The sequence below is a fragment of the Chrysemys picta genome, chromosome 20 (assembly GCF_011386835.1).
Source record: "Chrysemys picta bellii isolate R12L10 chromosome 20, ASM1138683v2, whole genome shotgun sequence".
In the NCBI taxonomy this organism is placed as follows: domain Eukaryota; kingdom Metazoa; phylum Chordata; order Testudines; family Emydidae; genus Chrysemys; species Chrysemys picta.
The window spans coordinates 2,760,374-2,782,873 of record NC_088810.1 but is presented as its reverse complement, the minus strand read 5'-3'; the positions used below and the strand labels follow the sequence as shown (position 1 = coordinate 2,782,873).

The window sequence follows — 22,500 nt, the reverse complement described above, 5'->3', positions numbered from 1 at the left end:
ATTGCCCCTCTTCAATTCACTGAAACTGAGTGAAAGATCTCTACAGTATGTAGCTGTTAGAAGTGCTACTGCCCTCGTAGGATTCAGGCCTGTATTTTCCTAATATCCAACCTAAACCTCCCCCACTGCAACTTGAGACCATTGCTCCTTGTTCTGTCATCAGGTACCACTGAGAACAGTCTAGATCCATCCTCTTTGGAACCCCCTTTCAGGTAGTTGAAAGCAGCTATAAAATCCCCCCTCATTCTTCTCTTCTGCAGATTAAACAATCCCAGTTCCCTCAGCCTCTCCTCATAAGTCATGTGTTCCAGCCCTCTAATATTTTTGTTGCCCTGCGCTGGAATCTTTCCAATTTTTCCACATCCTTCTTGTAGTGTGGGGCCAAAACTGGACACAGTACTCCAGATGAGGCCTCACCAATGTTGAATAGAAGGGAATGATCACGTCCCTCGATCTGCTGGCAATGCCCCTACTTATACAGCCCAAAATGCCGTTAGCCTTCTTGAGAACAAGGGCACACTGTTGACTCATATCTAGCTTCTCATCCACTGTAACCCCTAGGTCCTTTTCAGCAGAACTGCTACCTAGCCATTCGGTCCCTAGTCTGTAGCAGTGCATGGGATTCTTCCGTCCTAAGTGCAGGACTCTGCACTTGTCCTTGTTGAACCAAGAATCAGGTTTCTTTTGGCCCAATCCTCTAATTTGTCTAGGTCCCTCTGTATCCTATCCCTACCCTCCAGCGTATCTACCACTCCTCCCAGTTTAGTGTCATCTGCAAACTTGCTGAGAGTGCAGTCCATGCCATCCTCCAGATCATTAATGAAGATATTGAACAAAACCGGCTCCAGGACCGACCCTTGGGGCACTCTGCTTGAAACCATCTGCCAACTAGACATGGAGCCATTGATCCCTACCCGTTGAGCCTGACGATCTAGCCAACTGTCTATCCACCTTACAGTCCATTCATCCAGCCCATACTTCTTTAACTTGGCGGCAAGAATATTGTGGGAGACCGTATCAAAAGCTTTGCTAAAGTAAAGGAATAACACATCCACTGCTTTCCCCTCATCCACAGAGCCAGTTATCTCCTCATAGAAGGCAATTAGGTTAGTCAGGCATGACTTGCCCTTGGTGAATCCATGCTGACTGTTCCTGATCACTTTTGTCTCCTCTAAGTGCTTCAGAATTGATTCCTTGAGGACCTGCTCCATGTTTTTTCCAGGGACTGAGGTGAGGCTGACTGGCCTGTAGTTCCCCGGATCCTCCGTCTTCCCTTTTTTAAAGACGGGCACTACCTTAGCCTTTTTCCAGTCATTCGGGACCTCCCTGGATCGCCATGAGTTTTCAAAGATAATGGCCAATGGTTCTGCAATCACATCTGCCAACTCCTTTAGCACCCCTGGATGCAGCGCATCTGGCCCCATGGACTTGTGCTCGTCCAGCTTTTCTAAACAGTCCTGAACCACTTCTTTCTCCACAGAGGGCTGGTCACCTCCTCCCCATGCTGTGCTGCCCAGTGCAGCAGTCTGGAAGCTGACCTTGGTGAAGACAGAGGCAAAAGAAGCATTGAGTACATGAGCTTTTTCCACATCCTCGGTCACTAGGTTGCCTCCCTCATTCAGTAAAGGGCCCACACTTTCCTTGACTTGAAGAGTCAGGGATTCAACATCTGCCTGGGAATCCCATGGAGAAAGTGCAGTGCTTCAGGGGTAGGAACCACCATGTTGCGCGACTGACACTTGACAAAACTACCGGACTTAGTGACAGACTTTGGCGGGGGCTTATGTCTTTCAGTCATCATTCAACCCGTAAAATAACACACAATTTTCCACACTGAAAAAAAACCCAGTAACCTAGCTAGCTAGTTCATAACAATAACAATAATAATAAAAAATTAAACTCACTGTAGTGTTTTTGAATGTACCTCACCATCAATATTTTTTCTGGGATGGGGAACTGAAACAAATATTTATACTAAAACCACATATCCAGTTGTCAAAGGCTGATTCCCCACTCTGGCACTTGGAGTGCAGAAGGTGGGGCCCACAAGGACTCTAAAATTTAATTCTGCCTGTGCTCAGCAGGAGGTCAGACTAGATGATCACAATAGGCCTTTCTGGCCTTAAAAATCTATGAATCTATGCGTTGGTCTGAGCTGTTGCTGTAGGAATTCTGGAGTGCCAGGTCCGATGGGCCCATTGGTCTGCCCCAGCATGACAGGGAGGAGGTCTGTGTTGGGCCAGATGCATCCATTGATCTGGTCTGGTAGTGCAGGGAGGTTGCCAGGCTACATGGACCAGGGCTCCAGTTCCGTTCAGTCTGGGACACGGCACTCGCTGGACATTAAGTTGCTAACATTCTTATATTCTTAACCCCAGTCCTTTCTTGCAGTCCCCTTTTTCACTGTCCCTCCTCCTCCTGGGTTCCCACCTTTCCTTGTATTGATTAAATCCTGGATGAAGCCATTTCCTCAGAGCTGCACCCTGCCTGAGTGGCCATGGGGCCTGGCACGTCCCAGCCTGGGCTCATACAGCATGATCCAGCCCACAGTCACATCAGCAGAACATGAACTGCCAATTTAACTAAAAATATTACTGCCGGGATGAGTGTGTTCCAATAGGAGGAATCAGATGCAGTCCCCAGTGTTTGCTCATTACTAGACCTGGTGCAAAAATATGAGCGAGGGCAGGGAAAATCTAAAAAAAAATAGTTTTAACTTTGTGTCTAAACTTTTCACCCAGCAATATGTCTTGTTAATCATCCCTTCTATCCGCCAGGCAAAGGTCGATAGGCAAAGAAATTTCCTGCCTAGCCCGAGATACCTGGATAAGTGTGGAGAATGCAGAAATGGAATTGAAACTACATCAGCTCTCCCCAGTACCAGTAAAGGTTGGCGCTTCTTATCTCCAAAGTGTGATATTGACATTAGATATCTGAGACGAACAGCCTTCTGGAAAGGATATAGTTATCATTGTCCTCTTGTTAACACTGGAGGCAGGAAGGAACAGCCTGGAATGACTCTTAGATAGCTGCTTTGCCTCTAGAGTAACTTGTGACACTTCCCCATGTGGACTAGGAGCAGTAATTTCACATGTGGGAGCAGATTGTGCTGAAAGGTTATTGCTTTTGTCTTCACCGCTATGCTCACACTGAGGAACTCTGAATTTAGCCTGGGGAGCTAAAGCATTTCACCGAACTCTCTCTGGGGAATGATTTACTCCGGTTAAAGATCATCAACTGCTGCTGAACTCAAAGAAAACAGTCCCAGCAGTGGCTGTGGCACGGTTACAGAGAAGGGCAATATTCTCGGGCCCTCACCGTTATCATCTGGAGATCAATGGTACCAAACAACAGACAAATGCAGATTGCTTGGCACACCTGCCATTGGAAGTGGCAGGTGAGGATACTAAAGTCAAACTAAAGAGAGAGTTGGTGTGTTCTATACGGCACAAACTGAATCCTTGCCAGTAACAAATGCCACGGGACCAAACACAAAACTAAAAATGATCCAGTGCTGGCAAAAGTGTGTGACCTTACTGGGAGTGGATGGACTGATGCCCATAAACTGTCTCCAGCTCCCTTTGCTTGGAAAGAACAGTTCATCATATAGCAAGGGTGCCTACTTTGTGATCTCAGGGTGGTTATTCCTACAAAGCTCAGGTCCCGTGTAATCCAAGAATTACCCAAAGGCCATTTGGCAGTTATAAAAGTAAAGGTCCTGGCCAGGAGTTATATGTAGTGGCTAGGGATTGATACACAAACAGACAAAATGGCAAAATAGTGTCATGGTTGTCAGCAAACACAACACATGCCTCAACATGCTCCTTTGCATCCTTGGGAGTGGGCATCCACCCTGTGGCAGTGAAGCCACAGAGACCATGTTGGACCATTCATGGGACATGTTTTTGTTTCAGTAAATGCCCATTGTGAATGGCTGGAAGTATTCTGTATTCCACTAACTAATTGAGAATATCTGCTGGTCTGTTCCATTAGATGTAAGTGAGACATAAAATTGGTGAGCATAACTGTCAAGTGCAGTGATGTTCCGCAACAGTTTTTGCCACTGGATCCAACAGCTGCCAAAAACACCTAGAGACCAACATGCATCTCAATGAGAGCTGCAGTTGTCACCGATCATCCAAACCAAGTGACTAATTCTGGGGACCCCAACAGCCAGGACTCAGACTTGCTGTGTGACCTCGGGCAAGTCCCTCAACCGCTCTCTGGCCCTGATCCTGCACAACTGAAGTCAGTGGGAGCTGGGCCACTGGCTTCCATGGGTACAGGATCAAGCCCAGTGTTTGGCAGTTTTTCCATCTGTAAATTGGTGATAATATAGACCAGATTGACATGGGCACTGTGAGGTTCAATTGATTTCTGTGTGTGAAGCACTTTGAAGCAAGAAGCCCGTGTAAGCAATCTTCCACTTGTACATCTGTGACAATGGAAAACTCACAGGAGGGATTTGCATTGGAGCAAAGTTCCAAACCCTCCTCCTGGGGTTGGAGGCTGCCTTTGATGCTCTCTCTGGCTTGGGCAGCTCCACACTGGGCATTAATCCTTCTGCCTCACTTCCCTCATCTGTGAACATGGAGTCAGGAATAATTTCTGACTTCCCAGAAGGCTGCAAGACTCAAATTGCTAAAGTTAATGATCTACTTTGAAGGTAAACATGCTATAAACCTACTAATCATGATTGTTTTTGTTTTAGTGCAGCAACATCTGCTTTTCAGTTTCACTTCTCCACTCTCCAGACCTTTGTCCCTTGCGTGAGAGGTTTATAACACTAAAGAGAAATTCATTTTCGATTTTCTGGCAATCTGGGGGAGGGGAGGGATTGGAGGAGAGGAGGGCTATAGCAGGCAGGGGGGATGGGGCTGAGTGGGGTCTGGGGCAGGGTGGAGCAGAAGGCTAGCCTCCCCAAAGGGAAGCTTCCCCCGCTGTCCATGCCCCCATGGACTTCTATTTGAGCTCCTTATCTATTTGGCCTCAGCTACCTGACCCTCAGTTTCTTCACCGCCATGCAATTGTGTTCTCTGTAGTATAGAGCTTATTTTTTAGTAGTAGTAGTAGTAGTAGTATGACCCTTATTTCAAATTTGAAATACCGTAGCTTCTACAACTAGGCAATAAAACCCAGTTCTGCCTTGGTTGGAAAGTGATCCTGGGTCTCCCACGTGGGAGGCAAAAATTCTTCCACCAACCCATCTCTAGTGAGCACCTAAACACTGCATTGGGGTCCAGCTGGTCTCCAGTGCCCCACGCTGCTGCATAGCACAGAAATGTCACTGATGCTCATGAGACATGTATGAGTCTGAGCCCACAGCTCCTGCGCTCAGTGTTTTGGGTCAGAAGTGCATTTACCTGAGGAGCTGGGGGATCCTGATTCCACATAGGTACCTCAGGGCTGGCTACCCCTTGTTCCTCTACCCCAGCGTAGTGGTCCCTCCCCCTTGGGTCTGGAGGGAGGTCACTCTGTCTCACTATGGCTGGCACCAATAGACTGGATCTGAGCCATTCCAGCTGGGGCTGAGTGACAAGCAGTCTACAGCCCAGAGCCTCCTGTCTGGGGCAGACAGCAAACAAGGATATAGGCCTTCAGGCCTATGGTGAGTGTGCAGCCAAGCCCCAGGTATGGAGTTGGCCCATCCTACTCCACTGGGTCCCAGCCCAGGGCCCTGTAACTGGAGCGTTCAGGGGAGGGGAGGAGGGGCCGGGGAAGTGAGCTGGGGGCGGGGTGGACAGCTGCAGCGCGGGGCCCTCTTGGCGCGGGGCCCAATTCAGCCGAATCGGCTGAATCGGCCTAAAGGCGGCCCTGATCTGAGGGCTTGTCTGCACTATTAAGTTAGAGACTGCATTAAAGATACGAGTGTACTTAAAGTAGAGCAGCTCATGTGATCTAGCCACACTAGCTCTGATCAAGCAACCAGGCTAAAAACAGGAGTGTGGGCACGGCCGCCCAAGGGGCTGTCAGAGCTAACCCGGGTGTTTCCTCGAGCTGCAAATCACCCCTCCAGCGTAGAAGAACCCTATAGCCAGATAAAAATCACATTCCTCATTGAAACAGTGATCCTGTTAACTTCTAAGGGCAGACCAGGCCTGAGGGGCGGTCTTCATTGCAGTTGGGAGGCGTTATTCTCAGTGTGGGTAGACAGACAGACAGACAGACAGACGCTGGCTTCGCTCCAACTGGAACGCTGAAAAAAGGCGATGTTGGGGCACCGGTGGTGGCTTCGTTAGCCATCCAAGTCCAACTCCACCCAAACCCCCTGGGTCCCAGCTCCAATGGCTGAAGCTTGAGCTGTCCCCTCCCCCCAACATACTGCATTGTCCACACTGCTATTTTTAGCACACTGGCTCAAGCAGAGCTAGTGTGAGTCTGTCTGCCCGGGCTGGAGTCACACCACGCAGCAGCAGTGCGGACGGGGCCTGAGATGCTTACGGGTGTCACATGCCAGGGAACCCTTCTGAAAAGGTGAAGTGGACACTCGTGAAATTGCTACCCATAAATTCCAAACAACCAGCACATTTGGGCTGGGGTTTATCCCTGGTCATGAGGCTCATGCGTTTGGTGACACACAAGTGACAAGCTGCAGATGTACGGTTCTGATTCTCTACTCCCCTGAAAGCCCTGAGAGATCTGAACTTTGCTACGTGCTTAGATCGTTGCATTATTTACTTTCACTTTTCCTGTTACTCAGAGCTCAGAGACGCTGAGAAACACAGGAAGGGAGGGAGATGGAGGAATACGCTGGGATTATTCTGCTTCTTTGAGATCACCAAGGAGGTCGGAGGGTCTGGTGCACTTGGGGTGGAAGGTAAGAGACTCCTCTCCGGACTGGCTCTCATTTGCTGCTCCTGCCGCTGCCTTTTGCTTCCAGGTACAGGAGACATTTAAAATGGCAGCTTCAAAATGACCATTAAAATGGCTGCTGAGCAATGACTGGCAATCGTAGACTCATAGAATCATAAGGCTGGAAGGGATCTTGAGAGGTCGTCTAGTCCAGTCCCCTGCACTCAAGGCAGGACTAAGTATTATCTAGACCATCCCTGAAGGTGTTTGTCCAACCTGCTCTTAAAAATTCCCAATAAGGAAGACTCACTGGGGTAATTTGTTCCAGGGTTTAAGTGCCCTGGCAGTGAGGACGTTTTTCCTAATGTCTAACCTAAATTTCCCTTGCTCCAATTTAATCCTATTGCTTCTTGTCCTGCCCTCACTGGTTAAAGAGAACAGTCTATCACCCTCCTCTTTATAACAACTTTTTATGTACAGTACTTGAAAACTTAGATCATGTTGCCCCTTAGCCTTCTCTTCTCCAGACTAAACAAACCCAGTTTTTTCAATCTTCCCTCATAGCTCATGTTTTCCAGACCTTTCATCATTTTTGTTGTTCTCCTCTGGACTTTCTCCAGTTTGTCCACATCTTTCCTGAAATGTGGAACCCAGAACAGGGCACAATACTCCAGTTGAGGTTGGATCAGCGTGGAGTAGAACAGAATGTACAACCCAATGGGTTTTTGTTAACGCATCCTATAGAATGCAATAGAGAATTATATTCTAGCTGACGGTGTTTATAGGGTGGTTTTAAAAAAACCTGCAGAAATGATCTGGGGATGTGATTTCACTTATACTGAAGTCCTATTGCTCTGCTGTAGCAGTGTATGAGGAACTTAAAGTGGGAGCAAATGTTATTCTCACTGACGTTAAGGTCCGTTTACGCTGCCGGAGAGTTTTAAAGGGGCCTTAATGTAAATGAGACCCAGGCGCTGAGTTTCTCTTCAATTCTAGAGCTGTGAGTGTAATTTCTATAGACCCCCTTTAAGGGTTAGGTGGAAATTGGCATAACCACATTCATTCCAATGGTGCTATGGCCGATTGACCCCAGCTTAGGATCTGACCCCATTAGGGTTGCCAACAGTCCTGTATTACATGGGACGTCCCTTATTTAAATAGAAAATGGCCTGTCCCATACTCAATCAGTGCAAGATGCTTTTTATCCCATATTTCAGTAGCAGGGGGCCAGTATTCCTGGGTGCATCTTTCCTACCCCCACCCCCACCCAACCCTGCTCCTTCAGTGCTGTGCTGGGAAAGCACACGGGGCTGCACTCAAGGGCCAGGGTTGGGAGGGGAGTGGAAAGACGTCCCCATGATTTCTGGTCCCTGCTGGTCAGGGCCCCTCACTAACTCCAGCCCTTGAGCGTGGCCCCGTCTGCTTTCCCTGTGCCGGCTCTGTCTGGCAGGGCGAGTGGACAGGTCCCTGGGGTGGCGCTGAAGGCCAAGGTTGGGAACAGGCTGTCTGACAGGGGGAGCAGCCCTGGTGGAAGAAGGAGCTATGGGGGTGTTGCTGTCTGTGAGGGGGTGGCGGGGGCTGTTGCTCTCTAGGGGGTTGGGTAGGAGAGGGGCTGGGGCATGTTCCTCTCTGGGGCCAGGATGGGAGAGGGCCTGGGGCTGTGAAGGGGCACAGAGACGAGCTCACCCAGTGCTGTGGGGCTGGGGCTGTTCACATGCACAGGCCGGGATGATCAATACCCCTTTTCTGGGGCCCCATCACCTCCCCCATCCCAACCCCGCCTGCTCCCCCTACTCCACCCCATTGACGTAAGAACATAAGAATGGCCCTACTGGGTCTGAGCAAGGGTCCATCTAGCCCATGATCCTGTCTGCTGACAGTGGCCAGTGACAGGTGCCCCAGAGGGAACAGAACAGGTAATTGTGACGGTGCACCCCAGAGGGCTTTATGGAAATATGCTTATGAATGTATATATGACATAACTGGGATATGTTTTATGCTACATATGCCATGTAACATATCTCTGCAAACATTATGATCTGCTGAATCTATTCATCCTATTTGTATGCATGTGTCATTTTTGTATTTGAAGTTATGAATATTGGCTGTATACTTGCTCTGGGGTGGGGGGGGATAGCTCAGTGGTTTGAGCATTGGCCTACTAAACCCAGGGTTGTGAGTTCAATCTTTGAGGAGGCCCCTTAGGGATCTGGGGCAAAATCAGTACTTGGTCCTGCTAGTGAAGGCAGGGGGCTGGACTCAATGACCTTTCAGAGTCCCTTCCAGCTCTATGAGATAACCTTAGTAGAGCATTTGGTCAGCTTCTTGAGAAAAGAATGTGCAAATTAAGTGCCCAGTCAAGAACCACTTAACAAACAATGGATCTTAGAATGCTCCAATCCATATAAGAAGTCTTCCTGGAGACATTCAAGATAACATGTGGGCGATGGCTGCTGCCTGTAAAAACTGAGTCATGCATGGACATGTGACTTGCCCATGTGACTCCAAAACTCTATCTTGGAGCTGGACTTTGCATAGGAGAGAGGAGGGGGGTCTCCACCCCCAAGAGAAAGTCTATTTAAACCCCAGGGAGACTCCTCCATTTTGTCTTCAGCTGGGCTCAAGAGATAGTCTCTCCACCCACAAAGATACCTGAAAGAAACTGGAACAAAGGACAGTGACTACAGGGGGTGTGAGTGATTGCTGGACCCAGAGTAGAAGGAGACTAGTCTGTAATAGGAAGCTCACTGGAACTCCTCTCAGGGTGAGGTTTTATCTGTATTCAGTTTTCTTACTGTATTAGACATAGACTTGCGTGTTCTATTTTATTTTGATTGGCAATTTACTCTGTTCTGTCTGTTACTACTTGGAACCACTTAAATCCTACTTTCTGTATTTAATAAAATCATTTTTACTTACTAATTAACCCAGAGTATGTATTAATACCTGGGGGGGGGGGGGCAAACAGTTGTGCATATCTCTCTATCAGTGTTATAGAGCAGTGGTCTCCAAACTTTTTTGATCGCGCACCCCATCAGTAAAAAAATTTTGAGCACGCACCCCCTGCTCCCGGCCAAACTGTTGAAGCAAAAAAAAAAAAAAAAGCCGCTCATACTCCCGGCCGAACTGCTGAAGGGGGAAAAAAAAGCGGCAGTGCTCCGGCGGCGCGCCTCCTGCCGCGCACCCTGAAGGATCCTCTTGCGCACCCCACTTTGGAGACCACTGTTATAGAGGATGAACAATTTATGAGTTTACCCTGTATAAGCTCTATACAGGGTAAAACGGATTTATCTGGGGTTTGGACCCCACTGGGAGTTGGGCATCTGAGTGTTAAAGACAGGAACACGTCTGTAAGTTGCTTTCAGTTAAGCCTGCAGCTGTTAGGGGATGTGGTTCAGACCCTGGTCTGGGTTTGCAGCAGGCGAGCGGATCTGGCTCAAAACCAGGCAGGGCACTGAAGTCCCAAGCTGGGAGGGCAGGAAAGCAGGGCCAGAAGTAGTCTGGGCACATCAGTTGGCAGCCCCAAGGGGGTTTCTGTGATCCAACCCGTCACAGTAATCACCGAGTGATCCATCCCCTGTCGCTCTTTCCCAGCTTCTGGCAAACAGAGGCTAGGGACACCATCCCTGCTCATCCTGGCTAATAGCCATTGATGGACCTATCCTCCATGAACTGATCTAGTTCTGTTGCTGTAAGTAAGCAGTAAGCTTCAGTGGTGTGCGTCTTCCCCAGAAGCACTTTCACTGACCTAAGATGGGCAGGGTGGGGAGCTGAGAGCCTGATCGCTCAGCTCTGCTGGCAGATCCCTGTCAGGAGCCCAGTTGACCCACAGGCTCCTGGGCTTCTGGCGGGCTGCCCCCCTCCCACACTCCCTGTTCCCCCAGGAAGCGGGGGAACCTGCCCAGAGCTTCTTGCCCGGGTCCAGCTGTCCCAGGTTCTTGCCCCCGCTCCTCAACCCGCTCCCCGCCAGGACCAGGCAGCCTTGTCCATTTCACGGCTCAGGGAGCCATGAAATTGACAAGGTTGCCGGCTCCCAGCATGGAGCAGACGGGAGGGGCTGCTCCTGCTTCTCACCCTGGCTCCCAGCCGGGAGCAGAGTCCAGCCACCCAGCTCTCCAGGGGAGTTGGGGGTGGAGGGCGGGGAAACTGGGCTCTAGCTGCCAAGCTTTCTTGTCAATTTCATGGCAGGAGGCTTGAACTTGACAAGACAGCTGAGGTAAGGGATGCAGTGTCTACAGGGACAATACATCACCCTGACTACACGAACCTAAGCCCTACACGTCTCATGGAGGTGGAGTGATTATGTCGGTGTAGTGGAGTACCTCCATCAGCAAGAGCAAGGCTGTAGTGTGTACACTGAAATAATTAGGTCTAGATAAACTGCCTTTAACTGTGTGGTGTAGAGCAGCCCTCAGACACCTGGACTCCGGCTCCATCTGTCTCTCCTCCACTAGAAGCCTTTTCCACTCTATAGACAGATCATCCGGGGAACCGTCTGCTTGGTCTCCTGCATGCCCTGTAAGAGAAAAAGTGACCCCCTCTGCTCCCCGGCTTGGAGCAGGTGCCCCACCCTGCCTCATGGTGTATGAGTGCAGCATGGCCACTCGCTCTGTTTGCTTCTGATCACCCGCTGACAGATCTCAGCACACAGCTCTGCTGACTGCTTCTCCCTTGCCTGAAATAAAGAAACAGAAAACTGTAGCCTTTTCTGACTGTTCCCGGCCTTCTCACTGAGCCACTTAAAGATCTCGTTTACCAGTGCTTGAAGTATGAACCTCGCTCGAGCAGCATGTGTGTAAATTCTGCATCAGACCACACTGCTAGCATCATTATTTAAATCTGATAAAAAAGCAACCCAAATATTTAATCAAGCATTTAACACTGGGAAAATGTTTTGAGGGGAAATTATTGAAGTTACATTTTGTTCCCTACAGACAATAAGAATCTGTCCATTATGTCCACCGAAGATTTCAAGGCAGCGGTGAAAGCAGGGAACCTTTCCAGAGCCGTCTCCATAGCCCAGGAGATCATGAATCGCAGATTTGCCGTTGCTGTCATTGGAAAGTCGGGCTCTGGTGCATCATCCTTTATCAATGCAATCAGGGATCTGAAGAATGAAGATACAGGAGCTGCCCAAATTGCATGGGTGGGGAACAGGACAAACAGAAGGCCTACCTCCTACAGACATCCTAGATACCCTAAATTGTACTTTTGTGACATGCCAGAGATCTCATCTTCAGATTTTAAAGCAGACAAGTATCTTGAGCAGGTAGGCTTTGACCTATATGACCTTTTCATCATAATTGCCTCTGAGCGTTTCATAAACATCCATACTGAACTCGCTAAGGAAATTCAAAGGAGGGGGAAAAGCTTTTACTTTGTACGCTCCAAAGTGGACAACGATGTGTTATATGAAATGGCTGAGGAGAGCGCCCTGCGAAGGATCCGAGAGGAGTGCACAGAGCGCCTGCAAATAGGGGGTCTGACTCACCACCAGGTTTTTCTCATATCCAGCAGTAGACCTTGCCATTATGATTTTCCACTCCTGAAAGAAACTTTATTCAACAAAATCTTCAGTCAGGAGAGAGAGAAATTACTGAGCATCTCATGGTCCACTCTGCAAGAGAAAAAATCAGAAAAATGGGTGGCTACAATTGGAACAAGCTTCCTGACGGGCGGGTTTGCTGTTGCTGCTTTGCTGGGTCCCTTTGATTATGCGGATTCTTTCATCATGACAAATTTCATAAAAGATTATTACAAAGACTTTGGCCTGGATGACGACTCCCTCTCTACTCTCGCTGGGCAGGTTGGGAAGGATGTCAAAGACCTGAAGTCTGTGATGACATGTCCACAGGCCTCAGCAATAACACCCATTTCTATATGTGACCTGCTGAATAACTTTACTTCTATGGCTGCTAACGTTATCCGGTGGATACCAGTGATAGGTGCAAGTGTTTCTATTGGAAGAACACACAGAGTGCTTCAATACTTTTTGGATTCCATAGCTGAAAGTACCTTTGGAGTTCTGAAGGAAGCTTTGGAGGGAGAAGGGAGAAAGTCAAAGTAACCTAACCAAAAAATCAATTCACTTGTTGTGCAAGAAAGACCTAGGACCAGTTTCTGGTCTTGGTTTCATCAGTGTGAAGCTAGTGACTCCAATTAAATCAACAGAACTGGATTTACCCTGGGATCATTGACAGCAGAATTTGGTCCCTGTTCTCTGATGGTGAGATGAGACCAAATTCAGAGCATGCTCTCTGGCACTTAAGGGAATGCAGGGACAACCCTCCCAATACTCTGGGGTCTGAGGGCTGTAATACTTTAATGTAATTTCGGTTGTCAGGTTTAGTGTGCGGGTGCTGGGTGGTGTTGCTGGTCTGTGATAGACAGGAGGTGGGGCTACTTTGCCTGTGGTCCCTTCTGGTCTAGGAATCTGGGATTCTGTCACTGCCTTGGGTATCAGTGGGTGGGGAATGGAGTAACGGCTCCACATCGTCCCATGCCCCTGACTCCAGAGCTGGTGGGATATGGGGGGAGTATGCTGCACCCTTTTAAAGGCTGTAGCAAAGTACAACTCCTTGCACAACAAGGTAGCCACCAGGGTGTTATACCTCAGAGGTGTATTTGGCTCCTCATGGATGGTGACCCAGATTTTCAAAGCTATTTAGATGCCTAATTCCCACTGTATCTCTCTCTCCCCTCTCTCCATACATCCCAACCCTCTTTCTATCTATCCCCCTATATACACTCCCCCACCATAAACACCAGCCCATCTATCTATCTATCTATCTATCTATCTATCTATCTATCTATCTATCTATCTATCTATCCCCAGACACCCCCCTCTATCTATCTATCTATCTATCTATCTATCTATCTATCTATCTATCTATCTATCCCCATACACCCCCTCTATCTATCTATCTATCTATCTATCTATCTATCTATCTATCTATCTATCCCCATACACCCCCTCTATCTATCTATCTATCCCCATACACCCCCTCTATCTATCTATCTATCCCCAGACACCCATCTATCTAATCTATCTATCTATCCCCATACAGACCCTCTATCTATCTATCCCCATACACCCCCTCTATCTATCTATCTATCTATCTATCTATCTATCTATCTATCTATCCCCAGACACCTATCTATCTATCTATCTATCTATCTATCTATCTATCTATCTATCTATCTATCTATCTATCTATCCCCATCCACCCCCTCTATCTATCTATCTATCTATCTATCTATCTATCTATCTATCTATCTATCTATCTATCCCCATCCACCCCCACTATCTATCTATCTATCTATCTATCTATCTATCTATCTAAAGCGGGGCAAAGGTCCTACTATTGTGGGGAACTTTCCTGACTTCTGCACAACCCGGTGAAATGGGCTAGCAGAAGGATCTGAGTCCTCGCTCCAACACCCTTTACCCAAAGCCCTGCCTGTCCTTGAGGGCTCCCCTTCCACTCTCCTGTCTGGCAGAGTCCTCGTAACCTCAACAAGGCTGGGCCCAGGATTCCTGGGGGGCTGGACCCCCAACCCTGCTCTGGTCACCTAAGACAGGAGTAGAGTGTCCCCACTTCGGGGTACTCTCTCTGCACTGGGCACTTCCCTGACCCACTCATCATTGCATACAATTTAAAGCAAATACAATTTACTTAATCAATAATTAGTTTAAAAAGGAATAAAGAAAAAGGGGAAAGTTTAAAGGAAAACACATCATCCAGCTCTGTGGCCGGGAACATCACAACCAGTGTCTCTGGCACGTCAGGGCAGGTCACAGTCTGTCCCTTGTAGGTCCCAGGCTCCTTCTCAGGCCCTGGCCGTGCTGCAGAGATGCTGCGGGTTGGACACTTGCTCTGGTGGTGGCCACACGCTCTCAGGCTCTGGGTAGCAGGACCCTTCTTCCTGGCATCGCCCCTGCCCGGTCGGGGTTATGATCCCCTCCAAGTCTGGCCTGCAGAGCCTCTTGGCTGAGGTGTCTCCCTGTGCTGGGCCCACTGCCCAGGGTCCCCCTCCTCTCCCCAGCTGCTCCCCGCACCCAGCTCCGGACGGCTCCAGCCCCGGCTCCAGCCCCAGCTCCACCACTCGGCCTCAGCACGGCTGCTGCTGCTGCTCTGCCTCCAGCTCCCTGGGCTGCTTCTCTGGTCCCTCTGGCCAGCCCGGCTCTGCTCCCCAGCTCCGCTTCACACCCCGCTCTCTCCTTAGCTCGGCCCCACTCTGTCTGACCCAGCTCACACGGAGGACGGGACCCCCCTGGCCTCCTGACTCCCTGATGAGCCTGCCCGCACTGTCCATCAGGCTGACCTGGAGTTCGCCTTTCCCCATTGCCCCTGAGGACTGTCAGTCTCAGGGTCCTGATTTCCCATCGATCCTTCCCCTTTCCTTTGCTACTGGGAGCTAGCAACAAAAACACCCCACTGAATGTTAGTAGTCCCCTTACATTATCTATCTATCTATCTATCTAAGCTGGCATTTTCAAAAGCGCATCAGGGTGTCATGTTTAACCATCGCAGCTACTGCTGTGATTTTCTACTGAAGTAATTCAATCTGTACAACTCTTAGGTTTCATTTGACCGGAAACAAAAATATATTGGTTTTTCATTTTGGAAGAAAAACCAAAACATTTGTTTTCACAAAAACCACAAGGAGTCCAGTGGCACCTTAAAGACTAGCAGATTTATTTGGGCATAAGCTTTCGTGGGTAAAAACCTCACTTCTTCAGATGCATAGAGTGAAATTACAGATGCAGGAATTATATACTGACACATAAAGAGAAAGGAGTTACCTCACGTGTGGAGAACCAGTGTTGACAGGGTGGATGTGGTCCACTCCCAATAACTGATGAGGAGGTGTCAATTCCAGGAGAGGAAAAGCTGCTTCTGTAATGAGCCAGTCACTCCCAGTCCCTATTCAAGCCCAGATTAATGGTGTTGAATTTGCAAATGAATTTTAGTTCTGCAGTTTCTCTTTGAAGTCTGTTTCTGAAGTTTTTTTGTTGAAGAATGGCTACTTTTAAATCTGTTATAGAATGTGCAGGGAGATTGAAGTGTTCTCCTTCTGGCTTTTGTATGTTACCATTCCTGATGTCCGATTTGTGTCCATTTATTCTTTTACTTAGAGAATAAATGTAAATTCTGCATCTGTAATTTTCACTCTATGCATCTGAAGAAGTGAGGTTTTTACCCATGAAAGCTTATGCCCAAATAAATCTGTTAGTCTTTAAGGTGCCACCAGACTCCTTGTTGTTTTTGTGGCTACAGACTAACATGGCTACCACTCTGATAGTTTCAAGGCCACATGAAAACAAAAGTTTCTTTTTTAATTCTGATTTTTCAGTTTGGCTACTGAACCAAAACATCAATTTGCCCAGGTCTACACAGAAGGAACCATACAAATCTCTAAAACTGATGTAAAATAGCTTTTCTATGTATCACACTGTTATAACTTTTAAATCCTGATGGTAATTCTGCCTGTCCTACGGATTGTGAGGATTATTTACATGCATGTAACTATAGCAACAACGTCATTCAACATCTGTTAAATACATTTTTGAAAGTGGAATTTACTAGGATGTGTCTCATTAGCTTTCATATCATTTCACTGTTGGCACGGGCTAGCAAGCGTCCAGAATAACCAGTTATTATAATTAAAAATAGCTATTATAGGAGGGCTATTAAACCACATGCTGTGGGGCTTAAATCAATGAAATCCAATGTAAGGGGCAGATCAGCCAACATCTGCTACTGTGAGGTTATTACGCCTTCCTCTGGATCATCTGGTGCTGGCCACTGTCAGAGACGGGATACTGGACTAGATGGACATTGGGTCAATCCTAATGGTGCTATGTCCTTTCTTTTAGACCAAAATTTCATCCCCTGCCTGGGATCATCTCTCCCTCCTTTTTTTAAAAAGGACAAATTGGGTGAAATCCTGACTCAATTGAATCAATGGCAAAACTCCCATTGGCTTCAACACAGCCTGGATTTTGTCCCATTTTGGAATGAAATTATACAGGAGCAAGTTGCACCAGTCCAATTTCAATCAGTGTTTTTTAAACTGAGGCCCTTGCCTACATGGGAAAGTTTCTTTTCAATAGAACCTAAGGCCTGGTCTACACTACGAGTTTAGGTTGAATTTAGCAGCATTAAATCGAATTAAGCCTGGACACGTCCACACGACGAAGCCCTTTTTTTTTTACTTAAAGGGCCCTTTAAATCGGTTTCTTTACTCCACCTCCAACAAGGGGATTAGCGCTAAAATCGGCCTTTGCGGGTCGGATTTGGGGTAGTGTGGACAGAATTCGACATTATTGGCCTCCGGGAGCTATCCCACAGAGCTTCATTGTGACCGCTCTGGACAGCACTCTCAACTCAGATGCACTGACCAGGTAGACAGGAAAAGGCCCGCAAACTTTTGAATTTCATTTCCTGTTTGCCCAGCGTGGAGAGCACAGGTGACCATGCAGAGCTCATCAGCACAGGTAACGATGATGGAGTCCCAGGATCGCAAAAGAGCTCCAGCATGGACAGAATGGGAGGTACGGGATCTGCTCGCCATATGGGGAGATGAATCAGTGCTAGCTGAACTCCATAGCCATAAAGGAAATGGCAAAATATTAGAAAAAGTCTCAAAGGCCATGAAGGACAGAGGCCATAACAGGGACACACATCAGTGCCGCGTGAAAATTAAGGAGCTACGGAAAGCCTACCACAAAGCCAGAGAAGCAAACGGAAGGTCCGGGGCAGAGCCGCAAACTTGCCGCTTCTACGCGGAGCTGCATGCCCTGCTAGGGGGTGCAGCCACCACTACCCCAACCGTGTGCTATGACTCCGTCAATGGAGAATCACGCAACAGGGAAGTGGGTTCGGGGTACGAGGAAGATGATGATGAAGACAATGAAGATAGCTCACAGCAAGGAAGTGGACAAACCAGTTTCCCCAACAGCCAGGATATGTTTATCACCCTGGACCTGGAACCAGTAACCCCCGAACTCACCCAAGACATGCTCCCAGACCCTGAGGGCACACAAGGGACCTCTGGTGAGTTTACCTTTGTAAATATTACACATGGTTTAAAAGTAAGCGTGTTTAATGATTAATGGTTAATTTGCCCTGGCAATCGCGGCCAGTACAGCTACTGGAAAAGTCTGTTAACGTGTATGGGGATGGAGCGGAAATCCTCCAGGGACATCTCCAGAAAGCTCTCCTTCATGTACTCCCAAAGCCTTTGCAAAAGGTTTCTGGGGAGGGCTGCCTTATCCCGTCCGCCATGGTAGGACACTTTACCACGTCAGGCCAGTAGCACGTAGTCTGGAATCATTGCATAACAAAGCATGGCAGCGTATGGTCCCAGTGTTTGCTGGCATACAGACAATATCCATTCCTTATCTCTCTTTGTTATCCTCAGGAGAGTGAGATCATTCACGGTCACCTGGTTGAAATGGGGTGATTTTATTAAGGGGACATTCAGAGGTGCCTGTTCCTGCTCTTCTGAACAGAAATGTTCCCCGCTGTTAGCCACGCGGTGGGGAGAGGGGTGAAGTGATCATCCCAGAGAATCGTGTGTGTGTGTGGGGGGGTGGTTTACTTGGGTTTGTGCTGCATGTTAACCCGGAAACCGCAGCCCCTCCTTTTACATTGAAAAACCATTTTAAATGGTCAACCCAATTTATCCTTGATATGGGAAATGCGCTGCTGTTTGAAACCATTCCCACATGTTAAAAAGGTTAAAAAAGCCAAAAGACTGTGGCTTACCATGGCTGCCTGCAAGCCGAAGTATGTTGCCTGGCACGGCGTGAGTGATCTCTCATACCAAAGTGGCAGGCAGAGGAAAAATGCGACCTTGTAACGAAAGAGTGTACCCATTGTTCTCTAAAATGTGTCTTTTTTAACCACCTCTCCCTTCTCCTCCACCAGCTGCAAATGTTTCTCCTTCGCAGAGGCTAGTGAACATTAGAAAGAGAAAACGGAGGACGCGGGACGATATGTTCACGGAGCTCCAGATGTCCTCCCACGCTGACTGCGTGGAGGCAGTCAATGTTGGACATGAGAAAAGCACAATATGAACGAGAGGAGAGGTGGCGGGCTGAATGGCGGGATGAAAAGAGCAAGTGGCAGGCTGAAGATGATAGGTGGCGTCAGCTTGCTGACAGACGGCAAGAGTCAATGCTCCGTCTGCTGGAGCATTAAACTGATATGCTCGAGCGTATGGTTGAGCTGCAGGAAAGGCAGCAGGAGCAGAGACCGCCGCTACAGCCCCTGTGTAACCAACAGCCCTCCTCCCCAAGTTCCATAGCCTCCTCACCCAGACGCCCAAGAACACGATGGGGGGGCCTCCGGCCACCCAGTCACTCCACCCCAGATGATCGCCCAAGCATCAGAAGGCTGGCCTTCAATAAGAGTTAAAGTTTTAAAATGCAGTGTGTCCTTTTCCATCCCTCCTCCCCCACCCATCCCAGGCTACCTTGGCAATTATCCCCCTAGTTGTGTGAGGAATTAATAAAGAATGCATGAATGTGAAATAACAATGACTTTATTGCCTCTGCAAGCGGTGCTCGAAGTGGGGAGGGGAGGGTGGGGTGGTTGGTTTACAGGGAAGTAGAGTGAACCGGGTGGGGGGGGGGTTGGAGGGTTAATTAATAGGCAGCAGGTTTAAAACAAACAAAAGGAAGTATTTCTTCACACAACACACAGGGTATGTCTACATTACGAAATTAGGACGAATTTATAGAAGCCGGTTTTATAGAAATCGGTTGTATACAGTCGATTGTGTGTGTCCCCACATAAAATGCTCTAAGGGCATTAAGTCGGCGGACCGCGTCCACAGTACCGAGGCTAGCGTCGACGTCCAGAGCATTGCACTATGGGTAGCTATCCCACAGTTCCCGCAGTCTCCACCGCCCATTGGAATTCTGGGTTGAGATCCCAATGACTGAATGATGCAAAACAGTGTCGTGGGGGGTTCTGGGTACATGTCGTCAGGCCCCGTCGTCAGGCTCCGTCAGAGCAACGGCAGACAATCGATTCACGGCTTTTTACCTAGGTTACCTGTGCAGACAACATACCACGGCAAACATGGAGCCCGCTCAGCTCACCGTCACCATATGTCCTCTGGGTGCCGGTAGACGGGGGACTGCATTGCTACACAGCAGCAGCAGCTAACTGCCTTTTGGCGGTAGACGGTGCAGTAGACTGGTAGCCGTCATCGGCGATCTGGGTGCTGGCAGCTGTGGGGCTGGCAGCCGTAGGGCTGCATTGCACCAGCCTTTTGCCTTTTGCCAGTAGATGGTGTATTATGACTGGTAACCTTCCTATTACAAGTTGGATCATTGCACGTTAGCCGAGTCTTCCCTGAGCAGCAGATCGTGCAATAGGCCTGAAGGCCATCGTAGTACACTAACTGCCAAGCGCCCAGTATTTGCTGCCAAGCACCCAGAAAATGCCAAGGGCTATCAGTCATGCTGCACCGTCGTCTTAAGATGTAAAAAATAGATTTGTTCTGTATTCATTTGCTTTCCTCCTCCCTCCGTCAAATCAACAGCCTGCTAAACCCAGGGTTTTCAGTTTAATCTTTGGGGGGACCATTCTGTGTGACAGTTGTTTGTGTTTCTCCCTGATGCACAGCCACCTTTCTTGATTTTAATTCCCTGTACCTGTACGTCATGTCGTCACTCAGCCCACCCTCCCTCCCTCCTTCCCCTGGTCTGTCAGATACTAGTTTTGCGCCATTTTTCAGACCAGGCGCCATAGCTAGCACTGGGATCATGGAGCCCGCTCAGATCACCACGGCAATTATGAGCACTATGAACACCACGCGCATTGTCCTGGAGTATATGCAGAGCCAGGACATGCCAAGGCGAAACCCGGACCAGCCGAGGAGGCGATTGCAGCGCGGCGAAGAGAGTGATGAGGAAATTGACATGGACATAGACCTCTCACAAGGCACAGGCCCCAGCAATGTGGAAATCATGGTGTTACTGGGGCAGGTTCATGCCGTGGAACGCTGATTCTGGGCCCGGGAAACAAGCACAGACTGGTGGGACCGCATCGTGCTGCAGGTGTGGGACGATTCCCAGTGGCTGCGAAACTTTCGCATGCGTAAGGGCACTTTCATGGAACTTTGTGACTTGCTTTCCCCTGCCCTGAAACGCCAGAATACCAAGATGAGAGCAGCCCTCACAGTTAAGAAGCGAGTGGCGATAGCCCCGTGGAAGCTTGCAACGCCAGACAGCTACCGGTCAGTCGGGAATCAATTTGGAGTGGGCAAATCTACGGTGGGGGCTGCTGTGATCCAAGTTGCCAGGGCAATGAAAGACCTGGTGATATCAAGGGTAGTGACTCTGGGCACGTGCAGGCAATAGTGAATGGTTTTGCTGAAATGGGATTCCCAAACTGTGATGGGGCCATAGACGGAACCCATATCCCTATCTTGGCACCGGAGCACCAGGGTACCCAGTACATAAACCGCAAGGGGTACTTTTCAATGCTGCTGCAAGCCCTGGTGGATCACAAGGGACGTTTCACCAACATCAACGTGGGATGGCCGGGAAAGGTACATGATGCTCGCATCTTCAGGCACTCTGGTCTGTTTCGAAAGCTGGAGGAAGGGACTTTCTTCCCGGACCAGAAAGTAACCGTTGGGGATGTTGAAATGCCTATCGTGATCCTTGGGGACCCAGCCTACCCCTTAATGCCATGGCTCATGAAGCCGTACACAGGCAGCCTGGACAGGAGTCAGGACCTGTTCAACTATAGGCTGAGCAAGTGCCGAATGGTGGTGGAATGTGCATTTGGACGTTTAAAAGCGCGCTGGCGCAGCTTTTTGACTCGCTCAGACCTCAGCGAAAAGAATATCCCCATTGTTATTGCTGCTTGCTGTGCGCTCCACAATATCTGTGAGAGTAAGGGGGAGACATTTATGGCGGGGTGGGAGGTTGAGGCAAATCGCCTGGCCGCTGATTACATGCAGCCAGACACCAGGGCAGTTAGAAGACCTCAGCAGGGCACGGTGCGCATCAGAGAAGCTTTGAAAACGAGTTTTGTGACTGGCCAGGCTACGGTGTGAAACTTCTGTTTGTTTCTCCTTGATGAACCCTCCAAACCCCCCCCCCCCACCTGGTTCACTCTACTTCCCTGTAAACCAACCACCCCACCCTCCCCTCCCCACTTCGAGCACCGCTTGCAGAGGCAATAAAGTTATTGTTACTTCACATTCATGCATTCTTTATTAATTCATCACACAACTAGGGGGATAATTGCCAAGGTAGCCCGGGATGGGTGGGGGAGGAGGGAAGGAAAAGGACACACTGCAGTTTAAAACTTTAACTCTTATTGAAGGCCAGCCTTCTGATGCTCGGGCAATCATCTGGGGTGGAGTGACTGGGTGGCCGGAGGCCCCCGCACCGTGTTCTTGGGCGTCTGGGTGAGGAGGCTATGGAACTTGGGGAGGAGGGCTGTTAGTTACACAGGGGCTGTAGCGGCGGTCTCTGCTCCTGCAGGCTTTCCTGCAGCTCAACCATACGGTGGAGCATATCAGTTTGATGCTCCAGCAGCCGGAGCATCGACTCTTGCCTTCTGTCTGCAAGCTGACGCCACCTATTCTCTTCAGCCCACCACTTGCTCTCTTCAGCCCGCCATTCAGCCCGCCACCTCTCCTCTCGTTCATATTGTGCTTTTTTGTAGTCTGACA

At 48.9% G+C, this 22,500-nt stretch overlaps 3 protein-coding genes across 4 annotated transcripts in view; 2 read left to right on the top strand and 1 right to left on the bottom strand.

The window, feature by feature from the left end:
* Positions 1-22,500, bottom strand: part of LOC101947108 (interferon-inducible GTPase 5-like) — a 370,729-nt gene that overhangs the window by 102,124 nt on the left and 246,105 nt on the right. The gene's annotated exons all lie outside the window — the stretch shown is intronic.
* On the top strand, positions 6,704-13,018 carry LOC135976773 (interferon-inducible GTPase 5-like). The gene is made up of 2 exons (XM_065574129.1): positions 6,704-6,817; positions 11,727-13,018. The coding sequence occupies exon 2, from the start codon at positions 11,747-11,749 to the stop codon at positions 12,857-12,859; it is 1,113 nt and encodes a 370-aa protein (XP_065430201.1). The 5' UTR covers positions 6,704-6,817; positions 11,727-11,746; the 3' UTR covers positions 12,860-13,018.
* Positions 17,157-19,333, top strand: LOC135976772 (myb/SANT-like DNA-binding domain-containing protein 2). The gene is made up of 2 exons (XM_065574128.1): positions 17,157-17,852; positions 18,729-19,333. The coding sequence occupies exons 1-2, from the start codon at positions 17,273-17,275 to the stop codon at positions 18,875-18,877; spliced, it is 729 nt and encodes a 242-aa protein (XP_065430200.1). The 5' UTR covers positions 17,157-17,272; the 3' UTR covers positions 18,878-19,333.